Genomic DNA, 15,213 nt, shown 5'->3' on the forward strand with positions numbered 1-15,213 from the left:
ATGGTAGGGTAATAGAAAAAGCTGATGGCGGAATCAAAAATTCCGAAGTGGGCCAATGAAGCCATGAAGAGCCAATGACTAGATGGCTGTGTAGAGCAGAAGGAATTAAATGATTAGCAATCCTAAAGATGATATGAATGAAGCTGAGCATATATGTATGAATTGTGATGGTAGACGGGATTGAAAAATTAATCTTGGAATTGAAACAATACCTTACCATAACATCTTGGATGAGACCATACTGATATACTTAAGATGTAATCATTGACATCAAGAAGATAAGGAAATATATCATGCCCATCATGGCTAAGCTACTTATGTTAGGGTTATCAATACAAATGCAGCTGTCACAAAGAATGAGGAAAGGAGAAAATTATAAGTAAAGTGTTACTATTACCTAATTAAAAGAAGGAGGTAATGGAAGGCTGGCATATCCTCCCCATGATGAAAATTAGGGGAAGGATAATAGATCTATGGACAAAACAGTTCATTGGAATTGAGAGGATGTTACAAACTTCCAAAACTAGTCAGGAAAATAAAAAGAAAGGGATATATTTAAAGATATGAGTTTTTCACGTTGGAGAGACTCAAAACTATACCGCAAGCCTTTCCAAAGATAGGCAAGATTTTTCTTTAGTTGACTTTTTTGTTCATTTGTCAAAAATAATATGGAATAGAACACCATTCAGAAAGCAGATTTTGATAAGTTTTCCAGTCACTGTTAATTATTAGTCTCAACATACCATTTTTCCTAGAAGAGGAGAGTCAATAAAATGGAAATTTTTTTCAGGTTGGACAGTGAACAGAACTCTGCCAGTTGGAGAAAATATCGGTGCCCCATGCATTTATATGTGTAGGTATGTTATTCCATCTCTGGTTCTTCAACACAGAGAGTTAGGTGATTATGTTCAATGCATACTGAATTGAAGGTGAACAGTTTCTTAAACAACTGAGAGCAACTGATTATGCTAACTTGTAGGTTCCCTACTATTAAAATATGATACAATAAAATCAACTGAATGCAAGTAGAAATTATACAAAAAACATTTCCCTACATTGGTGAAGTCTAATGTACTAGAAGATACACAAAAAACTTTGATAAAACAAAAATATCATCACAGATAAAATTAAAATACTTGTTAAGGAAATTTGTTCTATTATTATGTCATCTTACTTTGAAGAATTCAAAGAAGTCCTACATGGAAAAGTGTTTTGTCTCAAAATTTAATAGATATTTTTGGGGAAAAAGTAAAGCATTATTCGTTAGTTCTCTAAAACTAAGAGGAAATTTCAATATATTTTATTTGGAGTTTACTACAACTTAGTCTCACAGCTCGTTTTGCTAGATTCTAAGAATAAAACTTATTTTACAACACCAAAAATGAAATTTACCATAACTGAAGGTTAAAGGCAAGTGAAGAGAGAAAGAATTTATCATTATATTTTCAAATACTTCCAACTACGCATTTCTTAAATATGTAGATGTGTCAGAGTTAAAAGAATGGGAAAACTTAAAAGAGAGCCATTAATGAATAAATGAATAAATAGTAGCCCATAGAGAGGTATCTAAAAAGTGAAAGACTGGACAAAGTAAAATGTTATTCATGTTCCAAAATTTTATTTTTATTCCAAATTTTTAAGAGGAAGCATCAGACATACAAAATATCTAACACATAATGAGAATAACTTTAAATATCTGATATCCAGAAGGGAGAAAATTTGAGTTAAATAATACAAGTAAGAGAATTTTAATACCTCAGAATTAAAAAATGAAGGTTAGAAAATGACAAACCAAAGTAACTAAAATAATAATTTTCATCTTTACAAGAACTGAATCATTACCAAAAAGAGAAATTTTTACTTTTAAAGGTACTATTGAACAAAAGACAAACTGTTCAAAAACGAATTAGACTACTTTGTACCTTGGTATACAACCTAAATGATCTCTCATTTCAATGGGCATACAACCTAAATTTTCTCTCTCTACTTTCAATTTGCCATCAAAAGATCACTCTTCTACTTAATTCCTTTAAGGATATATGTGATTACTGTTCTGAAAATATACACACAGTGTGAATATATCCGAGGTCTCAATGTTTTTGAAGTAAAGAATAATGTACACCTCTCAATATCACATTTCTTTCTAGAATAACTGACAATGCAGTTCCAAATTTTTCCTGTAATAGAAAGTTATAATATCATATTTCACAGGACCTACTCAATTACAGCTGGGTAATTTGAAATATTTTCTACTTAAGTAAATGCACTGATGAATTTGTAAATATATCTATATGTCTATAATATGTAACATACTTACATCTTTCAGGAGCCTGGTCAATGTGTTCTGGACAAAGAAGGGAGAAATTACTGATATCCTGAAAAGTGCCTGCTCCAGCAGCACAAGGGTAATGGTACATCTGGGTACATTTTTCTTCACAGCATTTGATAGTGGCTCCAAGGTGCTTACAAAATGCACATCGCTGAAAGTGGGGGAAAACAGAAATTTCCTTTTATAACTTTGACAAAAACTTGAAGTCTGGAAAGAAACACTTCTTTTCAAGATATCAGTAAAAACAAATTCAGAACTCAATCAAATACTAGTACATTTGTTAAAAGGATTCAAGTGGAATAATAATTTAGATCTGGGGTTATGTTTATCAATGGCTCATAGAATTATTGATGCAATCCCCACTTCAAAAAAATTATCAAAGAACAAATGTTTATAACTAGCTTAACCATTAACTAATAAACACAAATATACTTAGAAAAAACCTATTTAAAATGTCTATTGCAAATGACGTAGCAACCATAATGAATAAATCTAATAAACAATTGCAAGAATATGCTAAGGAATGACGGTGAGGATATGTGAAATTTCAAGAAATTCCAAATGTTTTTCTTTGGTTTTTGTTTCCACAAAGACAATTTAGTGAAGTTAAAAAAACAGACAAACCAGATTTAAATCTCAATGATATCTTACTCATAGAGTGAAACTAGGGAAAAATTAAATAACTTCCTTGATTTTTTATTTCCTCATCTTTAAAATGGGTATAAACAATACTGAAGCCATCTACCTCACAGGGGTAATTATAAGAATATTTATCTGTAGATCTTAAGGTATAATATAAATGCTTATTCTCTTTTACTCAAGAGCGGTTAACAAGAAGCAAAATAGACAATATCTTTTTCCACTTTGGTTTCATTCCCCTCTAAAGGGGGAGGCATCTGTCATTAAAATACGTCTTATTCAAATTTCTATCTTCTGTGGGCTTAAGCCTGTATATTTTAGATAGCAATTTGTCAAATAAATTTGAGCCAAAACCCAGTTTGGTAGGATGTACTTATGATCAAGGGAACAAGTCAAATAATGAAACAGATATAAACTAAACCTCTGCCTTCAATACCATATATCATTTTACAAGATCAGAAACTTAATTACATTTGCAACAAAAACTATTGTCAAGAGAATGAAATCTCTAACTGCTTTGAGAAAGACTGGAATATGCCCAACTCATTAATTTACAGCACCATACAAAGATGCTAAAAGGCTGAAACAATGCCCTAATTACAATTAATTGAACCCTTCACAAACTAATTTGCTACCAACTATGTAGCAAAGCAAAAACATCCAACATCTAAGGAAGGGAAACCTGTTACATATAATGTACTGTATTAATCTGATCCAAAACTATTAAATATTAACTATCAGCATTTGCTAAATGTACAAGAAACTGTGATTTTTAAAAAAAAAAATGACCTAAGCATGATTATAAATTTGACTAATGTTTAGAAAGGGAGGAGTATTCAGCTCTTGAATGGCTGAAATTTTAAAATTTCTTTGGCCAGATAATCCCAGGCCTCATTATTTTCTTTTACAACTGCTCAAATGTTTTCTTAGCCATCGTGTGACCTTGTGAATAGAATCATATGCTCAAAAAAATTCTCAATGAAAAATCAGGTCATCAGCTGCAAATGTATATTGTTTAACAAATTTTAATATTCTAATAGCTTAGGAATAATAAGAAAATACTGGGAAAAAATGTTCCTAGAAGGATTAGAATATCTAAATTGCATAGGATTTCAAAAAGAGTTCAAAAGACACCAGACAAAATGAAAAAATTTGTTTTATAGAATAGCTAGTATAGTAGAAGGTTTTTTAAATCTATTAAAAAAAAACACACAGACATGTCACTGACACAAACACACATGATGCACACCTACTATTTCTTTCCCTGAACTCAAAGTGGTTATAAGAAATATATAAGTTACGGACGTCTGCCAAGAAATTTACAATATGGTTGGGGAGGCAAGATTCATGAAAAATTGAGCAATTATTAATATCAAAGGTAAACAATACAACACAAAGTATATCAAAATGTAGAGCATAATTAATTCCAAGATGAACTGCAAAAAGTGTTACAGAATTACAGAAAGTGAAATCACCATAGACTGTAATAGTCTAAGACACATTTTCTAAAGAAGACTAAAATAAAATTAAGGCCAGTGTCACCAGATCAAATGAAAAGTCAACTTCAGACCCAAATAAGCTCTTAAAAGATTCCATATATATTAATGTATAAGACAAATTACAGTGCTCATTTATGGGGGGAAAAAACCTACAAAGTACAGGCATAGATGAACTTTTAGTGTCAGAAAAAGTAATTGCCTAAAATCAAAAGCAAGCATGACTTGCAATACTGATGAATTAGAAGTCTCACAATAATTATTATTTCATATATTTCTGGAAATGCTAACAGGAAGATTAACACAAGAGAAAGTCAAGTCAAATCAATAAGCATTTATAAATCACCTATTTTGTGACATATAATATGCTACGTGCTAAATACAATTAAAGACTATAAAGTAAAGAAAAAATAAAACTATCTCTATTTGCTCATGAAATGTTGGTTTACTTAGAAAATCACAGGGCATCAGAACAAATATAAAAATAGAGATAATCAGCACCTTTAGTAAAGCTGTAAGATACAAAATAAACCCTCAAAAATAAAAGCATTTCTAAATAATAATCAATTCCAGGACTCAATAATATAAAGGCAAGTTTGATTCAAAACATTCACCAAAAATACACACACACACACACACACACACACACACACACAGATACGTGTGTAATTCAAGCTACCAAAATACCTGTACAGATTAAAATACAAAATGTTCCTTAAAAAAAAATAAAACTTAAATAGCTGGAGGAATATTTAATGCTCATGGCTGGGCCATGCCAATTTAATAAACTATATAACAGTTATAATAAAATTATAATCTTACCAAACCTAATTTATATTTTTGATTCTATAACAATCAAATTTTGAAATGGATACATTTAAGAACTTATTAACCACAAAATTCATTAAGAAAAATAAAAGATCTAGAGTATCAAGGGAAATAATTAAAAGAAATGCGGATGAAGAGCGAATAACACTTTTAGATTGCAAATTACATTATAAAAGTAGCACTCATCAAAAATATCTGGTACTGGTTAAAAAAATAAAAAGATAAACATTCAATGTGGTAGGAGTAATGGAAAGACACACTAAAATATTATTCTTGGAGCTGTGAAATGTTACAGGCATTTTAGAAAGGAACTTGGAATTATGCAAATAAAGTGACTAAAATGTTCATACCCTTTGAACCAAAGATGCCATTACTGGGCTTTATACACTAAGGAAGTCATCAATAAGAAAAGAAAGTCTCCATATACTCCAAAATATTTACAGCAGCATTTTTTGTGATAGCAAAGAATTAAAAATCAAGGAGATGTCCATCAGGTGAGGAATGAGTAAAAAAATTGTATATGAATATAATGAAGTATTAATGTGCTATTAGAAATGGTGTGTGTGAATACAGAAAACCATGGAAAGATATATATGAACTGATGCAGGGTAAAGTAATGACAGCCGAGAAAACAATAAACACAATAACAATGCAAATGAAAAAAAGTGACACACCGAAAAGCAAAAATAATTTTTTAAACAAAAGAGAAATAGAACTCTAATGAAGACATTAAGAGAAGATAGCCTGCCCCAACGTACACCTTAGTAGAGGTAAGAGGGCCACATGTATATGTTTATATATACAGTGTACATGTCTCTGAATTTTTCAATATACTTATCAATTGTGCTTACTTTTTTTTTCCTTCCTTTTCTTTTCTTCCCCCCGCTCTACCCACCATGGACATGAGTTTTATCAGCCTTCTGTTGGTGGAGGAAGGCAGCAGGGGAAGAAAACTGGATGGGGACATATCCTTTGTCCTGAATTTAGTTCATATGGCCTGGAGTTAGGGGGTCAGAAAACAGCAGCAGAAGTAGATGAGGTGATGGGAATGGAGGTGAGGGTGGCTCTGGGACCACCAGGGGCATGATATGAATATTGGGGTAGGTGTAGGAAGGTTACCTTATTTTTTTCTCCTTTCTAAAAAACCTATGTAGCATATGTGATGGCTCTCTATAAAGGGAAACAGGAATATAGGTACATTATGCTGATATAAGAAAGAGAAAATATCAATAAAAACTTATGTAAAAAAGAGATCAATAGAACAGACTAGACAAGAGAGAATTATAAACAAGACTCAATAATTCAGTACTCAATAGTTCAGGAAACAAATTACTTACAACTGAACTCCCTATTTATTAAAAACTGGTAGGAAAATAGCAATTGCAGAAATTACTTTATTCCCCCTTACATTTTAAATGGATACATGATCATACTACCAAAAAAAATCATATACCATTCATAAATGAGTAAGAGACATATTATAAACCAAACAAGTGAAGGAGAAAATTATAAAAGAAAAACTGAAAACTAGTAATATGGATCAGAATAGTTCCTGAACAAAAAAAAAAAAAAAAAAAAAGTTCCTGGAATAAGAGGGAAAAGGACCCAATGGAAAAAATCTTTTTTTCCATCAAATTTCTCTGATAAGAGTTTGCTACACTTTAATAATTAATGGATAAAACCAAAAGCCATTAACCAATAGATAAAAAGTCAAAAGACATCAGCTTTCAAAGAACCGTCAGCTATTAACAATTATATGGAACAAAGCCCCAAATCACTGATAATCAAAGAAATGTAAACAAAACATCCCCAATGTTTCATTGCACACCCTGAAAAATAGTGAAGAGGACAAAAAATAAGAATAACCAACACTGAAGGTGATTAATGGAAGTATGACACAAAAGTGTGTTGCTGATGATGCTGTGGATTTATGAAACATTTTGGAAAGTGACTAATGTTCATACCCTTAAACCCAAAGATTCTACTACTTCTCCAAGGAGATCGCTTATAACAAGAAAGTCTCACACAAAGTACTCACACAAGTACCATTTGAAAAGTTGAGTTATTTGTCAAGGCACACAAAAGTGATATTTTAGGCAGGACTTAAACCCATGTCTTCCAAATTCTAACTCCCTTGGAAAAGTTTAGATTTATATCATCTTTGGGTATGAAAATAAATCACATATCTCTCACCAATATATTTATCAAGGATCTAAAGTGCCAACAATGAAAGGATGGAGACAGACAGGTTAGGGTAACAGAAAGAGCTCTGGACTGGCAACGATAACCACAGACTCATCCTAGTTCCATTGCTAAACAGCTGTGCACCCTTGGGCAAGCCACTTTTTCTTTAAACTGTCTGTATTTCTCTACTAAATTGGATATAGATAGCACCTGAATCAAAGTCTTCCTGTCTCCAAGATTAATGTCTTATATATTACATAATGCTGCCTCTGCATATTCTGAAAAAATGACTGAGAACTAGCTATAAAAGGCAAATAAGTTATTTGCTAACTTCAGGGCTTTTTAATGCTACTACCAATTATTCAAAAGAACATCTAAACTATAAACAGGGTTCTCTCCTATTGACTGACATGAGGTTCTGATATTGGAAGGAAGCTCAAAAATTCACTAAGTGAAATTCAAATAAACTCAGGGGGAAAAAATCATTACCAACTTAGAAGGTGGAGGAAATAGAAAAGGGTTCAAAAAAGGGAGACTATTTAATTTGAATTTTTAAAAGACAGCAATGCAAAACATGAAGAAGGTAAAGTACATACCAAGGAAAAGAACAAAATGTGTTGAAGAGACCAGACTAATATGGCTAGGTGGCACAGTGGCGATAGAGCACCAATTCTGGAGTCAGGAAGACCCAAAACTGCTGTGTGGGACGCTGGACAAGACAATAACTTCTGTTCACCTCGGTATCCTCATCTGTTAAATGGGGATAATAATACCAACCTCCCAAGGTAGTTGTAATGATAAAATGAGATAGGTATGTAAAGTACAGCACCTGGCAAATTTTAAGCCAGGTTTTAAGTATTAGCTAATATCACCATCATTACCATAACTACATGGCTACAATACACTGAGGAAATTCTTTTTAAGAGGTAAGTCTGAAAAGAATGTATTGCAGATTAGGGTAGTTTTGTACCAGATTACACTAGACCCGGAATATTAAATTATAAGTTTGGACATTCTTTTATGCACAAAAGGAAACCAGTATAAAAAACATTTTTTCTAGAAACAGAGTATAAGTTGGAGAAGATTGGGGAGAAGGTCTAAGAGCCAAGAAGATCTCTTTGGAAACTATAGTATAACAGTTGTGTTAATTATTGGACTAGATAATATTTCATTTTGTGAAAACAATGGTCATGCTATGCTTGTGGTACTTCTATTAACATCAGGTTGACATAGAACAAGTGAAATTAGACTAAGCTGATTTCTCAAATTTAGTTAATTCTCTATCAATATGTGCTTCACTTCATTGTTCTTGTTTGTTTTATCTTTAATTGTGAGGTTTTTAGGAATAGATAGTACAAGTAAAAGTACCAAAAGTTGTAGGTTTCATGACACTCATTTCAATGACCATTAAAGATATGTTAGTGCTTCAAGGATCATTCAAGCCCACAAAGAAATCACACTGAAGAGGAAAGGAAAGTGAAGTTTTTTAACATGCAAAACTTAGTCAATTGCTGCTGCAAAACAGTCAAATTAATCTTCAAGACATTCTAAGGGGCCTGACAACTGAAGAGCTGTAGCAGTTATAATGGGCAAAATAGCATACAAATAATATAGTATTTAAGATTGGGGTTAAAAATTCATTTTTAATTATGAAATTATGAAAATCTCTATCATTCTAGACTATATCAAAACTACTGTTATTGCAAGGTGAGTGAGATCAGAGTATCTTCTAGAGACTATTATACTTCCACTAATTTTTTTTTTAATTTCTTCCTTTCACTTTTTTAAATTCCATTGAGCCTGGAAGTTGTAACCATGTTGAGGGAATAATAAGTTCTATAACTATCTTTACAATGAGTAGAATTCTTTCCGAACTCAAGAAATTCCTAAAATAAGATAACACTGACAAAAAGATAAGAGTTAAAGATAAATATGCTTCTAAAAAATCCCACTGAAAATCTATAAAGGTATAAAAATCAAACTTAAGACTTAGAAAAATAGGGTACTTAATATCCAATGTGGTAAAAATGTGGTTTCATGATGAAAAGTGCCAAAATCTTATAAAAGCACAGGCAAATTACATAAAACCAAGGTATTATATAAAAGCAATGCACATTAAAAAATTTTTTTTAAAAAGAAACATTATATAGTTGATTTAGCTATTTAAATAAATTAATAACAAATTAAATTAATTTATTTATTAAATTATTATCAATTTATTAATTAAATTAATAAATTTAACTATTTTACTTCATCCCAAGTAATTTAAACACCACTGTAGTATAACTAAGGGTCTGGACAAGGGTAGTGGCACAGAGAAAAGACTGAATGGATGCAAGAGGTACTGTAGTCAAAAATACTGTAACAGCTGGAAAAATTGGGATATAGAGCAATGGTTTGGAGAGAGAAGACCTGGGTTTGAATCCAGGCTGCAATATTTAGTTTTCAACCATGGAAAGTCACTTAACCCTAAGTTTCTTCATCTGTACAACAGGAGCAAAAACTTGCCTCTAGAAAAGTGGGTGAGATCATGAAAGCCCAAAATTGCTCAAGGTGGGCAGATGCAGATGGGTTTCAATTTACACTGCTGAGGTACACTCCAGAATCTAAGCGATCACCCATCTATTTGTTTACAAAAAGATTACACACACACACACACACACACACACACACAGAGATGTAGAGTGGAACCAGAAAATAGCAGATATAATAACCACAATGTAAACTATAAGAGCAATCAAAGGAAAAGGAAGATGAGGTAATTAGACTAAGCTCAGTCAAGTAAGGAACTAAGAAGATACAACTCCCTTCCTTCATTGCAGTGGTGACAAACACAGGTATAAACACAGGTTGTCGACTATATATGCTGCCAGACATGGCTGGTGTGTTTGCTAGTCTGGTTGAACTGTTTTTAATTCTTTCTTAAAAAAAAAAAAAAAGTGAAGGAATAACTTCTTAGATGGGAAAGAAGGAAGGAGAATATATTCAGAAAGAAGTGGGATGAAAACCAAAAAGCAACAATAAAATAGGAATTTTAAAAAAACCCAGCCTGGACATAGTAACATACTTCTCCATTCCCAATATGCCTCAGCAATCCTGAGAGGCTAGGGGATTACACACCAGAATTGGGTCAGAACCAGATAAAAAATATAATTGGAAAATATTTAACAAAATAAATGAAAATACTATGAAAGATAATATCACATTTTAAAACTAATATTTGGTGCACAGTGATCCTTATGTATGGAAAGGAGGGCTCAGTTTCCATTTCAGTTTGACACCAGTAAAGAAAAAGTATTGTGAGTGTTGTGCACCTAACCCTAATTTCCACATAAACTTTCTGGCTTTCATTGTGAGATTTTGCATAATGTGGCAATTTTTAGGAAAGCATTTATCAGGTTACAGCAGAAATGAATGTACATCTCTAGAGGTTTAAGCAGTAGGTAATGCCTTGATACTCGCCAATTTCAAATGTGGAATCCATGAAAAGAAAAAAGTATAACTTACACATCAGAGATGAGACTTCTCTTATGCAAAAAGGCAAAAAACTAAGGAACTGCCCATGTTACTGATCCATTTTGGGTGCAAATCTGGATACCGATGCCATCCAACTACAGATACCAATTGATTATTTAAAAAAAAAATCACTTAATAAATTTCTTTTGCACTTTCAAAACTTGCAAGTAAATTATTATCCACTCCCCACTGCAGACAGGGTCATCATTTGATTACTCATTTGCAGAAATATTTGCCATCAAATAGAGGAATTGAGATGAGGAGAACAAACATCCTACATCCTCCTCAGGTTTAAAATTCTAAAACGTGGAGAATCCTCATTTAAGTCAGGTCACTTTCATAACCATTACTTTATCCACTGGACACTACTGCCTTCCCTCCAGATTCTATTGTCATCATCACATCCCATTCTGGCTGTGGCCTTAATCCATCTTTATGTTTTCATATAGATTTTAAAAAAAAGAATATTCAATGCAGAACAGTGAATATTATATAAGCTATAACTCCAACACGAAACCTCCAAAGCTGGTCTACGTCTTTGTCTCCTTCTTGCCTTCCTTCTGTTCTCTGTGCATTTTTAAAAAATTCTTCAGTAACTCCCCACTCCCATTCTTTCCTCCCTCTCTCTTTTTCTTTGTTAGGGGGTGTGGTATTGGTGCCTGTAGACAGATTCCCTTCACCCAACACAAAGTCCTCCTTAGAAGTATGCATAGTTAGGCAAAATAAATTCCCACACGAGCAAGGTATTAAAAATCATGTTTTACTCTGTACTTTATGTCTATCTCATCATTTGAATCCTTTATTACAGGTTCCAAATTCTTTCACAGTTGATTTTCTTTACAAAGCTGATGCTATTGTTCTGAACACTTCACTCTGCAGCTCTGCATCAGTTCATGAAAGTCTTTTGCTATCCCTTCTTAGAGAGCAATAATACCCCATTATATTCATCACCTATTCTTTTTTTTGTCATTTGCCAAGTGATGGATATTACCTTAATTTCTATTTTTGTGCTATAAATAACATTCCAATAAAATGAGCTGTTATAATAGCTATCAGATCTCCACTTCTGAAAATACTTCCATCAATCCCAAACCCAGTGAGCAAACCCTTTAAAAAAAAAAAGCAAAAAACAAAATCCAAAGGATAACAATACACACCCACCCCCACACACACCACACACACACACACACTCTCTCTCTCTGTATAAAAACATACCAACATTTCAACCAAGTCTTGAAAGCACACATAATATTGGACGCCCATAGTAAACTATCTCAGCAGAGAAAAGAAGGTCCATTTTCTTGTCTCTTCACATGGGCTAAGCTTCATCACAGTCATTACACCATTCAGTTTCTTTAGCATTCTTTCCATTTACACTACTATAGCCAACACTATATTTACAATGGCATGCTATTTTTTTGAATTCACCCTCAGTTACATCTTCCATATAGATCTTGAAACAAATTTTAATTGTCCTAAATTTCTCAAGCACCTTTCACACTCTTCTTTTATCCTTCCTTTTCATCGGATCAGAATCACTCTTGTTTTCATTTTGACAATTTCATTCTTAAGAAGTAACCATTCCATCACCACTATTATTCAATACAGTGCTAGAAATGTTAGCTATAGCATTAAGAAGAAAAACAAATTGAAGGAATTAGAATAGGAAATGAGGAAACAAAACTTTTTGCAGATGATGATAGTATTCTTAGAGAATCAACTAAAAAGCTACCTGAAAACAGTTAATAACTCCAGCAAAGTTGCAGAATATAAAATGTAACCACATAAATTACCAATATTTCTATATATTACTAACAAAGTCCAGCTGCAAAAAAACAGAAGGAGAAATTCCACTTAAAATAACTGTAAACATCATAAAATACTTGGGAGTGTACCTGACAAGACAAACCCAGGAACTATAGCAACAAAATTATAAAACACTTTCCATAAAAATAAATTCAGATATAAACAATGGGAAAAATATCAATTACTCACAGGTAGCACTGGTTAATATTAAAAAAAATTTATATATTTATTTTTTGGGGGGTAAAAGAAATTACAAAATTCATCTGAAAGAACAAAAGGTTAAGAATATCAAGGGAACTAAAGAAATAAAAGGAAAAAAGGGGGGAAAAAAAAAAGGAAGGTGGCCTAGCAATACCAGATCTCAAACTATATTATAAAGCAATAATTATCAAAACTATCCGGTACAGGCTAAGAAACAGAGTGGTGGATCTGTGGAATGGATTAAGTACATAAGATACAGTAGTCAGTGACCACAGTAACCATGTGTTTGATAAAGCCAATGGCCCCAGGCCTTTGGGATAAGAACTCACTTTCTGGAAAAATCTGAAAACAATAAGGCACAAACTGGGTATAGACCAACATCTCACACCATATACAAAGATAAGGTCAAAATGGGTAAATGACACATAAAGGGGAACACCACAGGTAAATTAGAACAAGAAGTAATAGTCTACCTGTCAGATCTATGAAGAATGGAAGCACTCATGACCAACTAAGAGATAAAAGAGCATTGCAAAATGTAAAATAGATCATTTTGATTATATTAAATATTAAATTAAAAAGCTTTTGCACAAACAAAACCAAAACAACCAAGATTAGAAGGAAAGGAGAAACCTGGGAAGCAATCTTTCCAGTAAGTGTCTCTGATAAAGTTCTCATTTCTCAAATATATAGAGAACTGAGTCAAATTTATAAGAATACAAACTATTCCCAAATTGATAAATGGTCAAAGGATATGAACAAGCAGTTTTCAGATGAAGAAGTCAAAGCTATCTACAGGCATATGAAGAAATGCTCAAAATCACTTTTCATTAGAGAAATGCAAATTAAACAACTCTGAGGTACTGTCTTACACCCATCAGATTGGCTAATATGACAAAAAAGGAAAATGATAAATGCTGGAGACGATGTGGGAAAATTGGGACACTAATGAACTGTTGGTAGAGTTGTGAACTGATCTAACCATTCTGAAGAGTAATTGGGAACTATGCCCAAAGGTCAACCAAACTGTGCATATCCTTTGAACCAGCAATACCACCACTAGGTCTGTATCCTAAAGAGATCATAAAAAAAGGAAAAGGATCTACACGTGCAAAAATATTTATAGCAGTCCTTTTCATGGTGGCAAAATATTGGAAATTGAGGGGATGCCCTCAATTCAGGAATGGCTAAACAAGCTGGGGTATTTGGTGGTAATGGAATCCTACTGTGCAATAAGAAATAATGAACAGGCAGACATCAGAAAAACCTGCAAAGACTTGTACAAACTGATACAAAGTGAAGTAAGCAGAACCAGGAAAATAATTTATACAGTATCAGCAACATTGTATGATGATCACCTTTGAATGACTTAACTCTTAACAGCAACACAATGATCTAAGACAAGTACAAAGGACTCACAATAGAAAATGTTATCCACACCCAGACAGAGAACTGAGGTGCTCTGAATGCAGACTGAAGCATACTTTTTCGACTTTTATTTTTTGTGGTTTTTTTTATTCCACTTTTGATCTGTTTCCTCTTTCATAACTGTGACTAATGTGGAAATGTTTTACATAATTGTACATATATAACCCATATCAAATTGCCTACAATTTTAGGAACAGGGGAGAGAGAAAAATGTGGAACTCAAAATGTTGTAAAAATGAATGCTAAAAATTGTCCTGACACATAATTGGGAAAAAACAAAATGCTATTAAAAATATATTTTTTTAAATATAAGTTTCCTGAGGTCAAGGGTTATCTTCCTTGTTTGTACTTGTATCCCTATTCCTTAGCACAGTGGCTGGAACTTAGTGAGTGCTTAATAAACATTTGTTCATTCATTTAAAAAAAGGGGGGTGAGGGGAGTTAAACATTCTTCCTTGACTAATTTCCCATAAATGATTTTAATCTATAAGATCACACTCATATTCCCTTTGAACACTTGGACATCTGCTTGCCCAAAGTAAAGGGTATATGTGAAAACATGCCCCACTTTACTCTCGCCAAATCACAAATTTTAACAAGGAACAGTCAACGTCATCTCAACTATCCCCCTTATTTATATGCCAGTCATCATTTCTACCTAGTTACTAAGAATAAGATCTAGAAAAGGAATTTTATTAGTTTCTGAAAGATTAATTTATCATTAAAGCAATTACTAGCAACTCTATCTTGAGAAGGAGCACCATATCCGATTTAAAAATAATTTAG

At 32.6% G+C, this 15,213-nt stretch overlaps 1 protein-coding gene across 5 annotated transcripts in view; it reads right to left on the reverse strand.

Moving 5' to 3' along the window:
- Positions 1-15,213, reverse strand: part of KMT2C (lysine methyltransferase 2C) — a 285,908-nt gene that overhangs the window by 159,863 nt on the left and 110,832 nt on the right. For all 5 annotated transcript variants that reach the window (XM_027841013.1, XM_027841014.1, XM_027841015.1 and 2 more), the window contains exon 7: positions 2,318-2,480. In XM_027841013.1, the coding sequence (XP_027696814.1) occupies positions 2,318-2,480 (163 nt within the window). The remainder of the gene's footprint in view (positions 1-2,317; positions 2,481-15,213) is intronic.

Source organism: Vombatus ursinus, unplaced genomic scaffold (assembly GCF_900497805.2).
Source record: "Vombatus ursinus unplaced genomic scaffold, bare-nosed wombat genome assembly UNPS02014852.1, whole genome shotgun sequence".
In the NCBI taxonomy this organism is placed as follows: Eukaryota; Metazoa; Chordata; class Mammalia; order Diprotodontia; family Vombatidae; genus Vombatus; species Vombatus ursinus.